The sequence below is a fragment of the Saccostrea echinata genome, unplaced genomic scaffold (genome assembly GCF_033153115.1).
Source record: "Saccostrea echinata isolate AGI-Se365-2 ecotype Australia unplaced genomic scaffold, CSIRO_AGI_Sech_v1 ptg000009l, whole genome shotgun sequence".
Taxonomy (NCBI): Eukaryota; Metazoa; Mollusca; class Bivalvia; order Ostreida; family Ostreidae; genus Saccostrea; species Saccostrea echinata.
This window is the reverse complement of record NW_026889758.1, coordinates 11,327,472-11,347,273: the sequence shown is the minus strand read 5'-3', so window position 1 is coordinate 11,347,273 and position 19,802 is coordinate 11,327,472. Positions and strand designations below refer to the sequence as shown.

General features: G+C 32.7%; 1 protein-coding gene across 1 annotated transcript; it reads right to left on the bottom strand.

Annotated features, from left to right (window-relative positions):
• Positions 1 to 1,067: 1,067 nt before the first annotated feature.
• Positions 1,068 to 16,976, bottom strand: LOC133181768 (F-box only protein 33-like). Its single transcript, XM_061316356.1, has 5 exons — positions 16,574 to 16,976; positions 13,662 to 14,213; positions 3,396 to 3,532; positions 3,094 to 3,254; positions 1,068 to 2,856 (listed from the first exon to the last, which is right to left on the bottom strand). The coding sequence occupies exons 1-5, from the start codon at positions 16,948 to 16,950 to the stop codon at positions 2,728 to 2,730; spliced, it is 1,356 nt and encodes a 451-aa protein (XP_061172340.1). The 5' UTR covers positions 16,951 to 16,976; the 3' UTR covers positions 1,068 to 2,727.
• Positions 16,977 to 19,802: the final 2,826 nt, after the last annotated feature.

Sequence of the window (19,802 nt, the reverse complement as noted above, 5' to 3'; positions counted from 1 at the left end):
AATATAAAAACAACATAGTTACAACAATAGATAATTAGATGTAATACAGCAAAATCGCATCAAATCTTGACATTTGTTCAACTTAAGATGTTACACTCGAGACGTATATCACAATAGATACATGTATATAATACTAAAAAATATTCCTGTCTATATATCACCCCTGATTTTTCCACAAGTGTCTCTCATAAACAGATACAAATGTGTATAAGCATGTAACAAATAAAACAGCTGTTAACAATTGCACTTGACCTTTAATATTGAAACAAAGTAGCAACTTTACCCCATAAAACTGGATACTTTATACATTAAAACAATTGGTTGGCTTTGATGGCAAAAAATAAAACACATAGAGTAACTGTTTCAAAAGAAACTATGCAATGTCATTCACAGTTAATATACACATGATTAAAAATCTGGATGGCTTCTACACCCTTCAGAAATAGCACAGGGTAAAATATAACTTTTCCTTTCACTGTTCTTCAGTAAAGTATCACATTTTCTTGTTGCTTTGGCTAGGAATCTGATGACATAATTATGGGTGTTTTATTTTCTATGTAACAAACACGATGGAAGCATGCAATGACTAGACCTATCAACATGTTTACAACAGCACTATGATCTCATAGTATAGGCATATACATGGATATATATAAAAAAAATTTTTTTTTCCTCAACAATATAAAGAAAATCTCTCCATTTTCTGAGCTATGAACAGGGTTATCAGATACAAACATGAGACCCACAAAGTGATTCTGTTTACTTTGCTCTTGTCAGTGCATGTTTAGTTCAGTCAAAATGTATTGTCCTTCCATGCACAAAAGTTCCTTAAATTTAGCATTTACATTGTATTATAAGCATATAAACTTACTTTCTATGCTGCATGCACTAGTACAGTTAAACTTCGAAATCTCGAACACGGATATCTCGAATACCCCGGATATGTCGAAGTAAAGCCGCGGTCCCGACGAAATTTGCTTTATAAATGATTAAAATAAACCCCTCTATGTCGAACACGGTAATGTCGAATACCCCGGTTATCTCGAAGTAAAACTGTGTACCCATTCATTAAAATCACATGCGTTATCTCGAAGTCAGGATAATTTTCCGCTCCGATGAGCAAGTCCGTTAGGTAAACTGAATGCTCTATTGATAACACCCACCTGTCTGTCACGCTCGGGTTACCTGTGTTCCTGTGATCAACAGATAATAGCGCGATAATTATACGAAGTGTATGTATGGCTTACATTGATCGTAATTATGCAAGCAAAAGTTTGTGTGTATTAGTCTAATGCATACGCGTGGATGACACGTTCATTGTTTTGTGGCTTGAGTACGTTTATCTTGATAATCGCTATTTAATGCTATGTGAATTATGCGCGCATACATAGTTTATGCATTTGAAAGTGAAAATTATAACCATCGAAGTAAACAAAATTCTGTAATTTAATGCAGTTAGAATTTATTTTCCCCATATGAGCGTGCAGAATTTACAATCGTCAGTACACACCATCATGTGAGCGTGTGTCGCAGTGAAAACTTGTGCTGTAGTGCCCTGTGATTCAGTGTTGTTCTGTTGTTAGACAAAAATGCGTGATTCTTCTTTTGCATTCGATTTTATTATGGTAAAAAAATTTTCTTTTAACTGATTTTACATGTATGAACATGTTTTTCCAATAAAAGAAGATGTATATTTCGTTTTCGTTATTCTGACAGCGACCGGTTTTAAATTTACAATGCATAGACGATATCCGGTTAGGTATACATGGGAAACGATGCTAGCGGTTGACTTTCCGCGTTGGATTATACTTCTGTGCATATTATACAAAGTTTTTATTTTGTGAATTATAAAGAGGATGTAAAATTTTTTGATTGCTAAATACATGTACATGTATATTTAAAAAATCTTATACAGAATTTCAAACAAGAAGGATTTTTACATGTTTTTACAATTAAGTACATGTTCACTGCACTAAGTTTATTTGAAGTTCATTTGAATTATAACCCTCGATATGTCGAACCCCCGGATATCTCGAAGTTCATCAACGGTCCCCTCAACTTCGAGATAACGAAGTTTAACTGTAGTTTACTTTACATTTTGAAACTGATTAAAAAACACTTCTTTAAATTAAATAAGATGAACACAGAAGCGCTTTTGGGGCCTTTATACTGTCAGAAATATAATACAAAAAGGTATTTTGCTGTTTTGTAACCGGTGTTTCAATCATCAATTTATATAACAAAGTAACGATGTACCACTCATGTCAGTAAATGTTCTCTGCATAAAAACAGGAACACTGACATCTATGAAAAATATCAGAATTTGAACAAAAAGCACAGCAAACTTAAATTATTTACAACTTTGCTACATTTCACATAATACAATTTACATATAAGTTTAAAAGAGGGCCAATAGAAACAAACATATACTGTGTTGTAAACTTTGAAGATCTCATAGGGTAACAAGTTCTATTTATATACCAAAATAGGCAAACAAAAAATAAATAAATAAAACCACCTGAAAGACTTTCATAACTGAATACAATATTTTGGTAACTTCCACTTCAGTGGATCAATCCCTTTTTTTGCTCTTTTTTTTAAAAAAATTATTATCATTTTAAATGATTTATCTACTTATACACTTCTCTTAAAATATGTCAAGGTGACCTGATTTTTATCTCAACCTGTTGAAGAGACCTGATTTGTTGGAATGGCCCGATTCTTCAGTTACACCTGTTGGTCTGAAAGGAGGGTGCTCATGTAGGCTCTCTCAGCATCTGCTGAAATGTCAAACACAGCCAAAGGGAGCTCATCATCCTCAATTGGAGTCCACTCCCACTTCAGATTCTCTGACACCTGGAAAAAAAAAACATGTTTAAGAAACATTGTTCAGTGGCCGGCCTAGTGTCCTATCACTCCAACTCCCCCAGCAACACAGTTCTGATCCTACCTTATTAGTCATTGAATTTATAGACTGATTGCTCTTCAAGTCCATTTTGAGTTCATGATGTCCATTTTAAGCTCAAATTATGCAGTAGCATGCTTAACTAATGATACAGTGCTATCTCCTTTGCTCCCCCAAGCTATAAATACCTTTTGTGGAAAATCTTGAGCATAGCAGCCATGACTGACCCAGGCTATGTGGTCCTCCTCCTCCACAGTACAGATACAACAGTGAGGAACACTGTAGGTCCTCAAATTGTGTCCTCTAAGCCTGGCAATGGCTATGACATCATCATCTGAGATTTCATAACCTACAATAGTAACTAACAACTGTACACTTCATGAGCAAGTATTTCCTCTAAATTCAAAAGATCCAAAAATAGTAGTTTAAGTTCTTATAAGTCTTGAGATTCAGTATGCTTAATTCTTCTGGAGTTGCCATTCTTATTTACCAATCAGAGAGAAGTCCTGAAGCTTTGTACATCTCCAAGCTAGCATCACAAATGGGTCCTCCTCTGTATGACTGAAGTAGGGCACAGGGTAACCATCCATCAGGCCGTCCAAAATGTACACTACCCGCAGGCTGTTCCTGAACAATAGAAAAGGGAAATTCTGTAACTGTAACAGTGTTTATCACTACTGCAACTTAATATAAATTTTAGTTTATATTCTTTCTCTTTTTCTCTCTCTTCAAAGTTCTTGACCATTTGTTAGTTATTACTTCAACATGCTTCAAAGCCAATAAAATTGAACACTACAATTTTGAGGCTTCTCTTTTCCCTTGGAAAAAGGTCTGGTTGACTTTGACAATGCACAGGCTTTAACCCATCCTGCTCCTAACCTGTATAGAAGGCCATGATAAAAAGGTGGGTAAGGCCACTCAAGGCACTCCATACTGAAGAATCCATCACTTTCAGACTTAGACTCCATGTCCATGTCTTGAGTAGAACCCCAATGGCTTTTCAAAAAACTGTGCAGGTTCTATGCTTCAGCCATGTATACTCAATCTCAAAATTTTGTATGCATTCTAAACCATAGACCTAATTCAAAATTTATTACCCACGCTTACTGATTTAATGATAATCAAAGATGGATACGAAGAAATAGTCCAGGTGTCCCAGGACAGGTGATGTTGTTACAAAGGTATACACTTGTGGCAAATGTAAATATTCTTCTATATGTACAGTAAAACTTGGTTACAAAGAACTTGGCCCTGTTTTACAAAAAGAACAAATGAGGCCAAAATAAAAAATACCTTTGTTTCCCCTAATGCGACCGACCCATTTAAAACGTGCCGACTGGAAAGTTTTTTTCATAAGATTATTCAAATTTTTTTTTTTTATATTTATCAAATTCTATAAAATAAAATTCCATCAAATCTGTTTTTTATCAGAACGACTGATTTTGTTCTGTGATTTTCAAGCGTTTATTGGAAACAAAATAGTGCCTACAACATGTGGTCGCGGAGGGTTAGTTCGTGTTTTAAAAGAAAGGCAACGTACCAACCTTATGCCTTTAGCATATTAGAATCCTGCACTCTTGAAACACTTTGTTCATAAAATATAATATCCAATGACTAATTGAAAGTGTTTGGGTTGTATTACCCCTGCGAGATGATCATGAATAATTCATGATTTACCTTGAATTATTCATGAATTTTATTCATGAAATGTTCATGAAATGTTCATGAAGATCCTATGAACTTATTATTGGACATTTTCAAATCATGAATTTTTATTCATGAAAGAAAGTTGATGAATATTCATGAATATATTTTTTCATGAATAATTCATGAAGAGTCATATTCATGAAGATTCATCATTTTAAGAATTGTCCAATAATAAGTTCATTGCATCTTCATGAACTGTTCATGAATAATTTATAAAATTTATTCAGGAATGTTCATGAATGAATAAAATTCATGAACTATTCATGAATATTCTTGCTTATTTGTATACAAAAAATGCAATATTATTATTCACTTTTATTCATGAAAATGCGAGAAGTCTAATCAAGCAAAAAACTGTAAAAGAAGATATTTTATAATACAGCATCTTGAAAGATTTCACAAATTTCTGTTTGATTTCCAACAATGGCAACAAAATGTTTTTTTTTTAAAGTAAACAACTCTGATAAGTTGATAACCATAATTATGTATACATGTATATCTTATTTTACTCTTATTTAAAGTGACAAACTAGAAAGAGTTGAAGTATCTTGAAACACTGTTTACAGACAGACATAAAGAACTGATATTAGCTGAATTTGAGCTCCCTCTTCTTTTAACAACAATAAAAAAAGAGCATTCAAATGGCAACACATTTTCATAGAATTGAAGGCTTTGCAATTGCCTTACCACTTACTTGCAACTTTTTGAATGTTTTGAATTTCTCAATTACATGTAGTTCATTCCTGGTTAAATTATGAAAAATTTCAAACACGACTCTTTGCAGAATCCTAAACCTTACTTGGTCAGGAGGAGGGTGGGGTCCTTCCTCAGCATATTTCAAAGTGGGTTTTTTTTTGGCCAGAAATGGAACAGTTTTTAATTCCAGTCTAGGAGAAAAGTCTGTTTAGCAATAGGGCAACAGCTTTGAGGGCTATCAAGCATTTTCGAGCAGAAATGGTCAATTCCAAGATTCTTCTTGGTTCTCCATTTGGAATTTCCAGAATTTCATCATTTAGATCCTTTGATCGAATATCATTCATATTTTCATATCTTTCTTTTGTTTTTTCAAGAGCCCGGATTTTTTTGCAGAGTTTCTTATCTTCTGATCTCAACTCATCAACATCGTTTATGAACTGCTTCTCTTTTCCCTACAAGAACAAAGATTTTCTGAAAATGCCCATGAAGATTTCTGTTACATTTCTTAACTACCGGTAATGAGAATCAACAAATCTTAATCTTTAACATTTTTACACTGAAACATGGTATTATAATGAAGGTTGCCAAGAACATTCACCTTAAAAAATTCATCTATAAATATCTAGTATACTCTTTATTTAGCTGAAAAGTGTAGTATTAAAAGCAACTTTTGGTGTGTAATGCTAAAAAGTTACATTTACCAAAACAGATTGACATAAAGTTGCAAACGAAACTGCAAAGGGGATCATAAATTTACCTAGGACTACTGGAGTAGGTCATCCAATATTAAAACAATGATTCTTAAAAGTTTATCATGGCTTAAACACTATAACATAATTAAACATGAAAAGTACTAATTTGTCTTTGTCTAAAGATTCCCTGAACCTAAATTCATGGTTCAAATCTTCAGTGTCACTTTCTGAAGAAAGTGTGCCTATTAAAACAGAATTAAAAGAAATTTTCAGGCAATTTATAACAAAAATAAGATTTTTTTTACCTAAAAAACAAAGATATTAAAAAGGTAAGTGCAGAGAGATCAGTTCAAAGGTTACTAGGTACATTAACCTGCTTGATTTACTTGTAGTATTTAGTGATGTGGCAGGTGGTGACTGCCTTTCTGTTGCTGAATCAGATGATGAAGCTGGTGCTCTTTTTAGGAGTAAATTTGTTTGCCTTGAAAATAGTTTGCTGGAACAGGATCTATTTAGAAAAAAATATTTTCATTTTTAATGATAGACTACTTGTGTGTGTGTAATCATTTTAATCTGTGAAAGTATAATTATTCTAATAGATTAACTTAAGAGAGTTGAACTGTTTGGCTTACACTTTAAAAGAAACTTTTCATACGTACTGATGCATCCTGAAATGTATGGGTTTGTTCTCCTGAGTTCCTTCTTTTATTTTCTCAAGATGTTTCTTGTCATCTAGAAATTTACAATAAAACAATTATATGACTTTTAACTTAGAATTTTCAGTTTACACAACTCTTATTTAAGCATCCACAGTCTTGGGTTAAAACACTTTGTATGTGCCTTATCTAATCAATTAAAGCACCATTAGACTACAAGTGTAAAAGTGGTCAGGAACCCCCCTTCAAAAAAAAAAATTCATACTCTAAAAGTTTTGAATTCTTATTGTAAATTTACCAAAATTAGGTTTCATCCCCTTCCCTGCCATTAGCTAAAGATACAGGAAAAAAAATTATACTTTTCTTGCAAGTTTTATTAATTTTAGTTTTATGCATCATAAGCAGATCTAGAAGTAGTAGCAGTTCTTCCATAGAGCAATCTGAGAGGATGTTTGCCTATTTTCCTCGGCTGTCGTGTTGTAGGTCAATAGGCCTATGAATGTTTTGATAAACTAGCCTATCTATAATTAATGTATGTTACTTTGGTTGGATCCCCACTCAAAGCAAAGTTTGGCAAAGTCTTCATTTAAAAAAAGCATAATAATTTAACAAATAGAGTAACATCTACCGACAGATATCTGATTAAATCAGTGATTGCCTACCGTTTTTTGTAACTCACCACTAATCTCTGCAGTTATGGCTGCAAAGTAGATTGATCCTCTGAATATATATATTCTTCCTTCTTCATATTCTGTTATTTCCTTAAGAGGCTGACAAAGAATGACTACGCTAATTATAATACTTTAATATCGATCCTCCTACTCTATCAATTCACATTTCCAACGTTTTGCGCGTTTCAAGTTTCCGCCTTTCGTCTTGACCAATGGAAACTTGGGTTCTTAAAAATGTAAGGCAGAGCTAGGATATAGTTTCGAATTCCCAGTGTTTTTATGTTAAAAAATAACAAAGACTATCTGAATAATTTTTCACTGGAATTAAATTTTAAAAATCAATATAATTTTTATCAATTAATGAATTCAAAGAAAATTTTTACGTCATCAATGAGCGTCTTCATTTCGTATTATCATAACAAGAATGGCGGCCGCGTACGAGGGAACCGGAGGACAACTACTATGAAGACGTGTTGTATGGGAGAATAAACGAAAAAAATACGAATGTGGATCATGTCATAGACACTTCACATCCATGCAATCTGTGTTGTATCATTTACACTCGATGCATGGAAAAAGTATGACTTTTTTAACTACATCAATATTTTTGTATGGGGATAAAGCGTTTCGACCCAAGAATAGTACGGTACGGTACGGATAAGACATATAATTTTTTAGTTGTAAATAAATATATGACGTGTTTTAACGAAGATTACGAAGTTTTTTCTAAATTGTTTCAGTTTCTCACAACTTGTTTTAATTTTGACATTAGAGAAAATTCGGTCGAACAAAGTACGTTGCGTCGTGAAAAATGAGATTAGTTAAAGCACATTTTCAATGTAACTGGTTAATTAAAATAATAAAGGAACATGGGTAATTTAATAAAAAAAAATTGCTGGCTATGATGATGCAGTGTTTGATTAATTATAATCAAAACACAAAATGTTTACAGATTTCATGATTTATATTTTTTCAGATAGTAGATAAATGAAAACATGTAATTAATTATCAGGTCCAGTATAAAGACTATTAATAGCTACGTAGGTATTTAAACCTACCCAAAGTAGCCATTTTTACCTACTTTTTGCATTACTTGCATTTTGTGGCCAAACGGCTGAATGACGCAACATGGTGAGTACCAAATTTCTACATACAGTCACACTGATGATGAATACAACAAAACGTTGACCAAAAAATGATTACTTCATAAATTAACAATTTTGCATAGTAATAAATGCAAAATTGTTAATTTACGACGTAATCAATTTGTGGCCAAAATTTTGTTGTATTCATCATCAGTGTGACTGTATTTAGAAATTTGGTACTCACCATGTTGCGCCATTCAGCCGTTTGGCCACAAAATGCAAGTAATGCAAAAAGTAGGTAAAAATACTACTTTGGGTAGGGTTTAAATACCTACGTAGCTATTGATAGCTACGTAGGTAGAAAGAGTCTTTGGACTGGACCTGATTATACCAGGGGCTAATTTGTTCAACAGTGCATATGCATGCAAAAGTTGTATTATGGGAGTCATGAGTGTTTTCTGGCAATCGCTTGTGTCCATTAAGTCTTCATGAAAATTCATGAACATTCATTACCTTGAACTAAACGTTTTTTTTTCTGTTTTTAAACTGAAAATTACCTATATTCATATATATTCATCATTTGTTCATGAACTACATTTTATGAATATGTTCATGAATAAAATTCATGAACCATCTTTATGAACCAGTCATGAACCAGTCATGAATACATCATGAATTTTCATGAACGATTCATCAAAGTTCTTGAAATTATGAATTTCATCTCGCAGGGGTAGACACGTACGCCTGTCTTAAAATTAAGGTACGTAGAGAGCATGCTTAGGCTCATATGTCCTCCTCATGATACCCCTCATGAGCAGACAAGGGGCCCACCTTGTGAAAACACCAATCAATTTCATTGCATTTTATTTATTTTGAGTTTTGATCTTATACACAATTCATCAATTTTTCAATGTTTACTATATGGGACCATGGGAGTTGTAAATAAGTCTGCATATTTCATCCTAATGAATGAAATTCAAATGTCCTTTTTTTCATGCCTTTTAATCATGGGTTAAACTTCGTAACTTTGAAATTTTGTATGACATGTTATCATTTTTAGATATCGTTTGTGTCAATTAAATATTGTTAACATGGTTTTTCCAAATAGATTTGAAATTATGATACAAGCTTCCTGAGAGGTCCGTGTATTTTTCTTTAATAGGGCCCTGGAAGATTGGTTGTTTCTTTGATTTGAATCCCTTTGATAATTGTTTGGACAAGAACATTTATCTAAACATTTGTCTGGTGAAGGACTCCAAATTTAGACGTGTACGCGGCACTTTAGACCATGAGCAGTGAGGATTTTTTTTTTTGTGCCAGTATCTACTGCGTAACTGGACCTAAGTTTTTACTGTGCCATTCGAAGAACCGGTCTCAGCGTCCCACATTGGGATTTGAACCTGCAACTTAGAAATAGCTCCTTACTTCGAGACTCTTAAACGAAATGCTCTAGAAGCACTGCACAAATCGAAGCACTTGAAAAAGTACAAAGCAATGGAAGCTGATTGTAGGTATAAAAAAATACTCTTGTGTCCAGTCTTTGCTTACCCGAGAATCATTTAAACAGATGTATTCGATTTCAACAAATTTAATCTGGTATGAGATATTTCGATTGAATAATAGTTGTGAATTAATTTACCTCAAATGTTGAGTTTAAACTGCATTTGTATGGTATTCTAGCTGTTTACAAATCACTTTCTTTTGTACTTAACTTATTTACAAAGATATCATTCTATTAAATTTTAAGAATGTATTTTCAAAGCTGCTGTCAAAAAAAAAATTATTTGCCTACCTACCTACCCATCTTGAGATTTTAGGGTCGGGTTAGGGGAAACAAAGATATTTTTAATGATGGCCTGATTAAGAACCAAACTATAATTTTGGGAATAACTTTTATTTTTCTACATTAATTTGGAAATGGTTTCAATCTTTTTAAAAAGAATTTATAAAGATAACTTAAATTATGCTTGCAGTTTTGATCACAGGGATTTATCAGCCTATTTTGGGAAATGCCATTTTTGGGGAATTGGGAAAAAATTATCGGCTTTTTGATGAAATTGGGAAAAATTAAAAATGTTGCTTAAATCATGTATTCAGGTGTAATTCATTTAACATTTCAGCATGAACTCTAATTTGGGCAACCAAACAGACAATATATATGATCCAACTTCATACAAGATCAATTATGAATAACAGACTAATAAAAGTAAAATTGACTTCAATGAGTATAAAGTGTTTATACAACTTAGGGTAGTACATGTGCGTATGAGATTCCAATTTAGGTCATTACAGAATCTGTTTCTGGAGAATATATAAATCTCCTGCAAGTATACATTTTCTCAAAGTCCTCTTTTAATATGTATTAATGCATTGAAAATATATTTTTCTATTTGAAATAATGCCTACAGACCTTACCATACACTCGTAGATCAATTGAGTAGGTAGAAATAACTTAATAAATCTATATAATTACACAATATCACCATTTTCAGAAAAACGGAGGAAATTCGGATTAAAAGTTGGCGATGTTTTTACAGTTTTTAAACATGTGTTATGACTGTAGCTTTGCTTAATGACTTAAATAGATGAATATTACAGACAATCTGACAATTTTCCTTGTGTTTTTCCAAGATAATTAAATACAAAAGCATTGTTCACCAATTGGGAAAAAATACTGCCAAATTGGGAAAAATTTAACTCATTTTCAATTGGGAATGGGGCCGAATTTCGGCCCCTGAGAAGGTACTGATAAATCCCTGGATCAGAATCATTTATTTTGCAAGATTCTACAATCATCTGAAGGTTTTGGTCTTATAAGTAGTAAGTTCTTTTGTACAATTTTTAGGGCCCTTGTTCATAAAGAATTCTTGGTTCTAAGGAAACTTTAATGAATCCCACAGAAGGCTATGCACTATGCAGAGTTGTGGAAAACTTTTTCAGAAAGCCAGTCATTCGGACTGGCAAGAAGACAAAATAAGCCGGTCTGAAGTGATTTTTGCCGGTCCGAAATAGTAAGTCGCAAAATAAAAAAACCCATAATATTTATTTAATTCATTACACATCTATTTACCTAATAGTAATATAACATTCAGTCTCCATTTCCAAGTCCTCCTCCATTTTTGTTTTTTGCATTGATAACGATACTAGATTTCACGGCTTTTGGCAGGTGACAATGCTAACTCAGCATAATAAACCTAATTTTTTTTGAAACATTTATGCATTTTGGAATAACATTAACCTAGAAAATGAGTCTAAAAAATTGTAGAAATTCTGTGCATTGATAATAAAGATATCAACATGATCGATGAAAAAACGAACTCCAGTACAGTCGGAAGTACTAGATTTACTGGTGCTTTCCCTAACTGTGTTTGAATTCTTTCTGTCGAAATTTTTCATATTTAACTTGTCTTTATCTGTTTCATTGTGTTTTTTACCTCTGCCCCAGTTGTAAATTTATAGGTCACAAGAACATGCTGGTTTCGCTTTTATTTATAGCCTCAATCTCGTGTAAAGAAAAAGTTTTACGCAATCGCATATAAGGTACGATAATTAAGCTGGGAAGTCCCTCGATGATAAATGGTAAAACAAAAAAACTTTACCCAAGAAAAGGGGCCGGTCATTTGGACCGATATCAATAGCAATTTTACTGGTCACAAGCATTTTTTGTCCGTTTTGCCGGCATGACCGGCAGTTTTTCACAACTCTGCTATGTTGCTTGAGGAGGAGAAGGACCTTGAGCTGAAAAAATACTTGTCATTCATTTTTTTTTTTATAACATTAGGTTTCTTACCTTATTTTGGAGATATTGATTGTCAAATACTATGCCCTACAGTATCTAAGTGGAGTTTTAATTCTCCATGTTTCCGGGCTCATTACTCTGTCCATAATGGGATTTTTTAAGCATATATAAAAAATATCAAAGTGGACATGTATCTTTTAAAATATTTCAAAGTATGACAGTCACTAGGATTTAAAATTCAAAAAACCAAGTTTTGTCTATCACACTGCATCTGGATAGGGAAAATTACGCACTTTTTAAGACAATTAAACAATAAAAAACGAAATTTACAAAAAATTCTGACATTCAATATTTTTTAATTTACGTTGAAATGCAATTCCTTCAAATTATTGATTAACTGTAAAAATTTCAAATGGTGAAGCTGACCTCATTATTTCACAGGACATCGTTAAAGAGGACTTAGCATGACAAAAATGTGTCATGTTTCATTTCTCGAGTACGGGAAAAACCAACTATGACGTCACATGTTCGCTAAAGAAGCGAAATAAGATATACCTACATAAGATTTCCGTCATCAGCCATGCAAAAATAATTTTTGTGTTCCCCGTTTCTCAAAATATTTCATCATATACTGATTATGACCTGTTTTTACATAATGATACCGCCCCTGTGTTCAAAGAGTATGATCTTGCTGTACTAACAGATCATGTATGATGTCACCGACTTGTTGGACGCGCAGTTTAGGGAAACAGAGGAGTGGATCAATCTTTTTCATAATTTGTTAATGTTTACAAGAATGTTAAAACTTTTTTATTTTTTGATATAAGATGGTAATTAAAGTTAAAAAATAGTCAAAAAATTATATAAGAACTGATGCTTTACACGTTTTGCACTTATATAAACGGAGATTATATAATGACGTAGTTAAACAGAGTCATGTGACCATGTGTCCTTCATCCCCTTAAAAGGATCCTAAGGGTAGTGTAGAATAATCGGACAAAAATCATAATCAATAATCGGTTGTAATCGGAAACACATAATCGATTGATAATCGACTATAATTGGTTTTTTTTTACCCTTTTAAATAAAATAAGAGATTCCTTAACGTGTTAAAGCATAATCACAAAAACAATATATTTATCCTTTGTCTATTCAGAGTTTATTGAGTAAATAAAGTCAGTAATATATATATAAATAAACAGAATAATTTTTTTCAGTAAATTTGTTTAATGACAAATTATTCTAATGAAGTTTACACCCGAAGTAACCATTAATATTTTTGTCAGCGATGTCGGCGACTTTTTTTTCATAATCGATTAGTAGCATCGAAGAGCTCCAAACGATCGACAATCGATTGTCGGCGACAATTGTTTCATCACTACCTAAGGGACATAAGAACTTTGTTATAAGGAAGCCAAATCCAAAGTCCATGTGACTTTCTTATACCCAAGTTTCAATGTATATATGTATCTTTCAAAATAAAAAATTTCAATTAATCAATGAATGTTACCTGTAGTGTGTGGACATATAATTAATTGCTGCTGTGTTCAAGTTGTTGCAGAAAAACTGCCTGAAGTGAGTGAGGGGCAGGTTTGGTTGCAGGATATCGAGCAGTGACTCAACGCCATCGAAGGAATGTACAAGATTGATGGTCACAGCCAGAGAGGGGTTGTGAGCTGTTATCATCTGCCATGATGCATTTGAAATTTTCTCGTGTGTACTCTCTATACCATGGATATGTATAACCAGTTTTTCCAACTTTGCACGACTTCTGTCAACAAAAGACTCAAGAACACTATTTGTAAGGTAGTCATAATCTATACTGAGGTGACTCAACTGATGGAATGGCTGAAGATCATCTGGGGTCAACCATATGATTCCATAATTCTCACTGTCTTCTTTGACACTGGCTAGGAATAGATGTTTCAGAGACTGTGAGTGGTGTTTGGATAACAATTTCAACAGACGATTGGAATGTTCCAAGAGCTCTTCAACACAACCCAAAGAGAAATGCTTCAGTCTTCTGCTTGTCTGAATGATGCTCTCAATACCATTTAAAAACCTAATAATTAAAGCAGAAAAAATTGAAAGGTTTTTCTTAAAATAAAAATAAAATAATTGAACCTATCATTTAGATTTGTTGTTATTCCCGAGGGGGGGGGGGGGGGGGGTGGCTTGCAATATATATAACATTTCTCCTGTAGGGGAAAGATGATTACGTGAGATCTCGTCCCATAACAGACTCGGACTATGAATAACTCGGCCTATTACGGAGTCGGCCTACACATACTCGGCCTATAACGGAGTCGGCCTACCGCTAAAAAAGTATGATAAATACATGATTTAGCAAACTTAATGTAACTATATTTTAAATCAGGCAAGTTGAAGCATTGCTGTATACTTGCGATCGTAGCATTATATAAATTTTGTAATAATATACCTAGTATTATATAAATAAAGTCCCTCCTCTAAAAATGATTATAATGGATTACCAAAAGTAATGTAAATCACACATATGTTCTAGATACACTTTTTTTAAATATTATATATTTGGGGTTTATTTTTTTCTGTATAGATTTTTATTTTTTTTTTCTTTTTTAATCTACACTCCTACTTTTGTTGATAAAGAGTTCTAAATCAAATCTTATCATTTTATTGTGATAGACAAAAATATACATATATATGTATATGGCACACTTATGAAGTATATAATAACTTCTGTTCATTATTTACTATGCCCATGAATAAATACCAAGAATTAAAAAAAAATGTATTTGTTCATAAAGTTTATTTATTTTCTACATATAAATATGTTCAACATCATTTGTAACATTTTATACATTTTCCATAATAAATAATGAAACATTTTTCAAACAACATATTTATAATTATGATGCACATCATTGTCACAAATGTCCAGTCCTTATGTTGATGAAATGTTCACTGAGGAGAGCACAAAGAAGTTCATCGTAGAGCACTAATCACAGTACACAATAACACAGAACACATAACTTCATCTGCAACATTTCAAAATAACATTTTCCATAATAAATAATGAAACATTTTTCTGGTGGAGCCGGTACTCTTGTTGAGAAATTCCTATTTAACATAAAATATATACTGATTATCTTAATTTTTTCTGCATTGATTTTCTGTAAAAATACAGGTAATGAGAATAAATTGCACTTGAATATATATATATATAGAAAGTTTTTTAGGATGTAGTGATATTTTCATTTTTCATATAAAGTTTTACTAATAAAATTCTTTTAATATGAACATATATATATTTAATAAATTTTAATCTGACTGTAACAAGATAATGTCTTTAACATTAAAGTTATTTCTAAACACCTTTGCTCTGATAACTGTAAATTGCTTTGATAAGACTGAAGGGGATATGTTGCTTATTGTTAATTGCTATCAAAACATGGATATCCATAGAAATATCTGTGTATATACACATGTACATGGATGATGATAAGTGTCAATGGTATTCCAGTTTTATAAAAATGCACAATATAGTAATTGGAAAAATTCGACTACTTATAACATTTTTTTCACTTTTATCATCATATTGCACATTTGCATTCTAGTCACACAAATGTAATCAGATATTGTTTTACACTTCGGAAATTCTTTTTTGACAATTAATGTTTTTTTTGGCAACACTAATTTTTTTCGGTATATCATTTTTTTAAACATCAACCATAATCATAACTTGATTATACAAAAGTTACTATATAGTCCACATTTAAAGCTCAATACATTGAATATTATGAGGAAAGTCTTTATTGTCAACATAAAGCATTTATTAGATATTTGGCAGGTATTTAGACACTATCTAAAGACATATTCATTTTTTGTATATCATGAATGAAATACTTCTTAAACTTAACTAACTTCCTAAACTTAACTAAAATATTTCAAGCAAAACTTTTTGTTTGTAATACATTGTAATACATTAAAAACATCTTTTAAAAATATACAATTTCATTAAAAATATATATATATATTTCATTAAATTCATTACAAATATTCTATTCTATATGTATAGGCCGAGTCCGTAATAGGCCGAGATCGAAATAGGCCGAGTAAGTTATAGTCCGACTCTGTTATAGTCCGACATCTCTAGTACCCGGAAAGATAAGTTATATTTTTTAATCCGATGGAAGTTTTACTACATAAAAAGTCTTTGTTCAACGCCAATGTCAACGGGGCTAAGGCCTAGATCACCATATGTGATACCCATAGTGGTATTTATACGTTAATAAATAATAATAATTCTATTTTTTCATCAATATCTTCGAGGAAATTCAAGTTACAAGGAAATGTTTACAAACAAATAACCGTGATATGATTGGTTTATTTTCTACCAGCTGACTTGGCAAATACGTCAACTTCGCAGTTGTTTTTATTTACCTCTGTACGAAATTCGTATCTGGCCATTCGATGTGACAACTTGAAGGAAATAATGCAAAATGCTGTAGATTCTTGTTTGAACCCAAAATAGAAATGATTCTTGAGCATTCCCTCACTTCAGTACAACTGTGTGCATTAAATTTGATCACTGCTTGTCTTACAAAACGGCCACATCTGTCTGCTAAAAATCTCGACCTGTGTCGCTTCGAAAATCCGAGTTGAAACTTTATGTTGTTCCATAAAGATGGGTGGAAGAGACAGTTCCTCCATCTCTTGTTAATAGAAGACGCTTTTAAACGGTCTTCATGCGAAAGGTACGACAGTATGTCCACAATTAGTACGCTAGGCAACGAGCCCCACTTCGGACCCGCTGCCATCTTAGTTTTTCTGTCAGAATGACGCATATCACGTGACCAAAATATTTTTGCGACGAAAGTTTATGACGTATGGAATCCCATGCTGAACAACCACTCAGTAGGCCTTTTGCCATGTAGACAAGCACTTTGTGCAGTACTCACTCATTGTTCTCAATTAGAATTTTTTGGGCACTTACTATTAAAGTAAAGCTTAACTTTTTTAGCATTAGACATACGTATATTTGATATTTTTTCTTGAAAAAATTCATCAAAAGTTAACCCCCGGGCCATAGTTAGGTCTTTCCACCTTTCTGTGGAAAGACCTCTTGAAATGCTTATGTTTATTATTATTATTATTATTTTTCTTCCCGGACTTTTGAAACCGTAAGACTAATCGAAAAACTTTATAGTTCATGATACTGGATATTAAAAGTTATTCCGAAAAACGACCCCCCATGTTTGAACTTTGACCTCTTACAAAGTTAGTGCCCCTTTCGCAAGAATAGCTTGTTATCGCTACTCCTTCGAAACCGTAAACTGTAGAGGTACGAAACCTTCACCAATATCTTTGATTAATTGAGGAGATTCTTCAATCTATTCATTGCGAAAGAATTCGTTGACCACTTCAATGAGTTATTGCCCCTGAAAGTTTTTGATGTTCATGAAAAATTAAAAAAAATCAAAACCATAAGTCGTAGAGACATGAAACCAACTGCATTGAATTCTTTGACCTTTGACCTTGAAATTTATGTCAAGGTCAAAGTTCAAGGTCATTCAAACTATGAGATATTTATAACTCTCTTGTCTTTCAACATATACTATATGTCTTTGCATCTTTGATATGTCCTTCTAAAACTATTTCAAAGATTTCATTCTTGTCCCCTAAGCTTAACCCTTTGAAAGTTATTGCCCCTTGTGCGAAAAACCTTGTTATCGCTACTCCTCTGAAACCGTAGACCATAGAGACATCAAACCTTCATTAATGTCTTCAGGGTCTTTAGACACAACTTCAATCTATTCAGTGCGAAAGGATCTGATGACCCTTTATATGAGTTATCGCCCTTTAACGGCTTTGCGCTTAATATTAGGCCTTATAACTTTAAAAGTATAAGTCCTAGAAGCATGAAACCAATTCCAATGTGATTCTTGACATTTGACCTTTAATTTGTGGTAAAGGTCAAAGGTCAAGGTCATTTCAAAATTTTCAAAATTTTCATTTTTTTCTATTTTCAAGCCATTTCTGGATTCTTTTTGTATAAAAATTAACTTTAGAGAGTAAAATATAAAAATTAAAAAAATTTAAAGAAGGTGGAAAGACCTCTAATTGTTCGAGAACAATTAGTCTACTAGTTATTATATTTTTGACAACTGAACAGAAAATGAAATTCATCTTCAATTTCTCCTGTGTTGCAAATATGACAAAATCTTTCCCCTGTTGGTATAGACAAGTGTCTCCCCTTTTCTATGGCAGGATTATGTGCACTAAAACTCAACCTGCTAATAATTGACCCCCCCCCCCAAAAAAAAATCCTGTTAAAAAAAACTTTCCATTGTAAATCTTAAACAGTATATATTTTTTTTTAAACAGCAAAAATCGGAGATTTTTTGTTTTTATTTTTATATTCAGACCAAACCCGTAGCAACGATTTGAAAAGTAGGTGGAGGCTCCCCCCAAAAAGGTCTAAACTGTCCAAAAAGTGGGGGTAAACCTCTCAAAAAAATCCAAACTCGAAAATCCTAGGGGGTGGGGGATCCTTACTTTTTGGCACATTTTCTTTTTTCAAATCCTGGAATTAAATTGCCAATGATCGACCTTACAGCAACAAAAAGACGGACCAAGCAGCATCTAAATGAAAAATACAATTCCCAGACCCCCCCCCCCCCCCCCCGTTCTACGGGCCTGCAGACAGACATGAGAAACATTGACACAAAAATTAAAAAGAGTTGCACCATCCTGGAACCAAGCGCCTAGATGCTGTATTCCACTTTTGAACATAATTTGATCTGTTAACTTAGGTTTGACTGTTGCAGTTTTATAAGAAGTGTGATCATTCTATATATAAGTTAGATAAGTTAGGTAAACCACAAAATGTGAAGCACTGATGCATGGCAACTCATGGTCAAAGTCAAAGTTTTTGTTCAAAAGTAGATGAACCTCAAAGGTCAAATTCATGAGGTCAAAAATGTTGTAATCGGTATCCCCCCCAAAAGGTCTCATCATAAGGAACACGCATGTGCAATATGAAAGCCCTAGTACCAACTGTTCAAAAATTACAGGCAAGGTTAAGTTTTTACGTGAAATTCAAAGGTCATGAGGTCAAACATGGTACCCAGAAAACCCTAGCCTAACTATTCAAACGTTACGCCAACTAAAGGTAGGTTAAACTCCAATGTCAAGATCACGAAGTAGGGATGGGTATCGCCAGAAATTTTGCATCGTGATATATCACGATTTTCCCCTAAAATATCACGATAATATCGTGATATTTTTATAAGCAATTTTTTCAACAATTTCAAATGAAATTCTTTAATGCTTCTTAAAATATGCTATAAAAACATATCTTCACTTTTTAAATTTGCATTTATATAATATAATGCATGTTTGGATGCCATTGTTTAACTGTTTTCAACACTTTTTACACTTCTCGTAATTTTATTTAAAAGCTTGAACATTTAATTATGATTACGTACCAAATACGGTACCTGTATTTTAGTCTCCGCATCGCGATACGTTTCACGCAATAAAAAATCACGATATACGGGTATACCGATAAAATCGCGCATCCCTATCACGAAGTCAACAAAAATGTTGTTACCCAAGGAAAGATATTATAACAAGGAATACATCTAGCACATTGATTTACAGAAGTTAG

Coding starts and splice junctions, on each gene's coding strand:
- LOC133181768 (XM_061316356.1), bottom strand. CDS start 16,950: ATGGCAGCGGGTCCGAAGTGGGGCTCGTTGCCTAGCGTACTAATTGTG. Junction 14,214..16,573: donor GATACGAATTTCGTACAGAG/GTAAATAAAAAC, acceptor TTTAATTATTAG/GTTTTTAAATGGTATTGAGA. Junction 2,857..3,093: donor CTCAAGATTTTCCACAAAAG/GTATTTATAGCT, acceptor TTTTTTTTCCAG/GTGTCAGAGAATCTGAAGTG.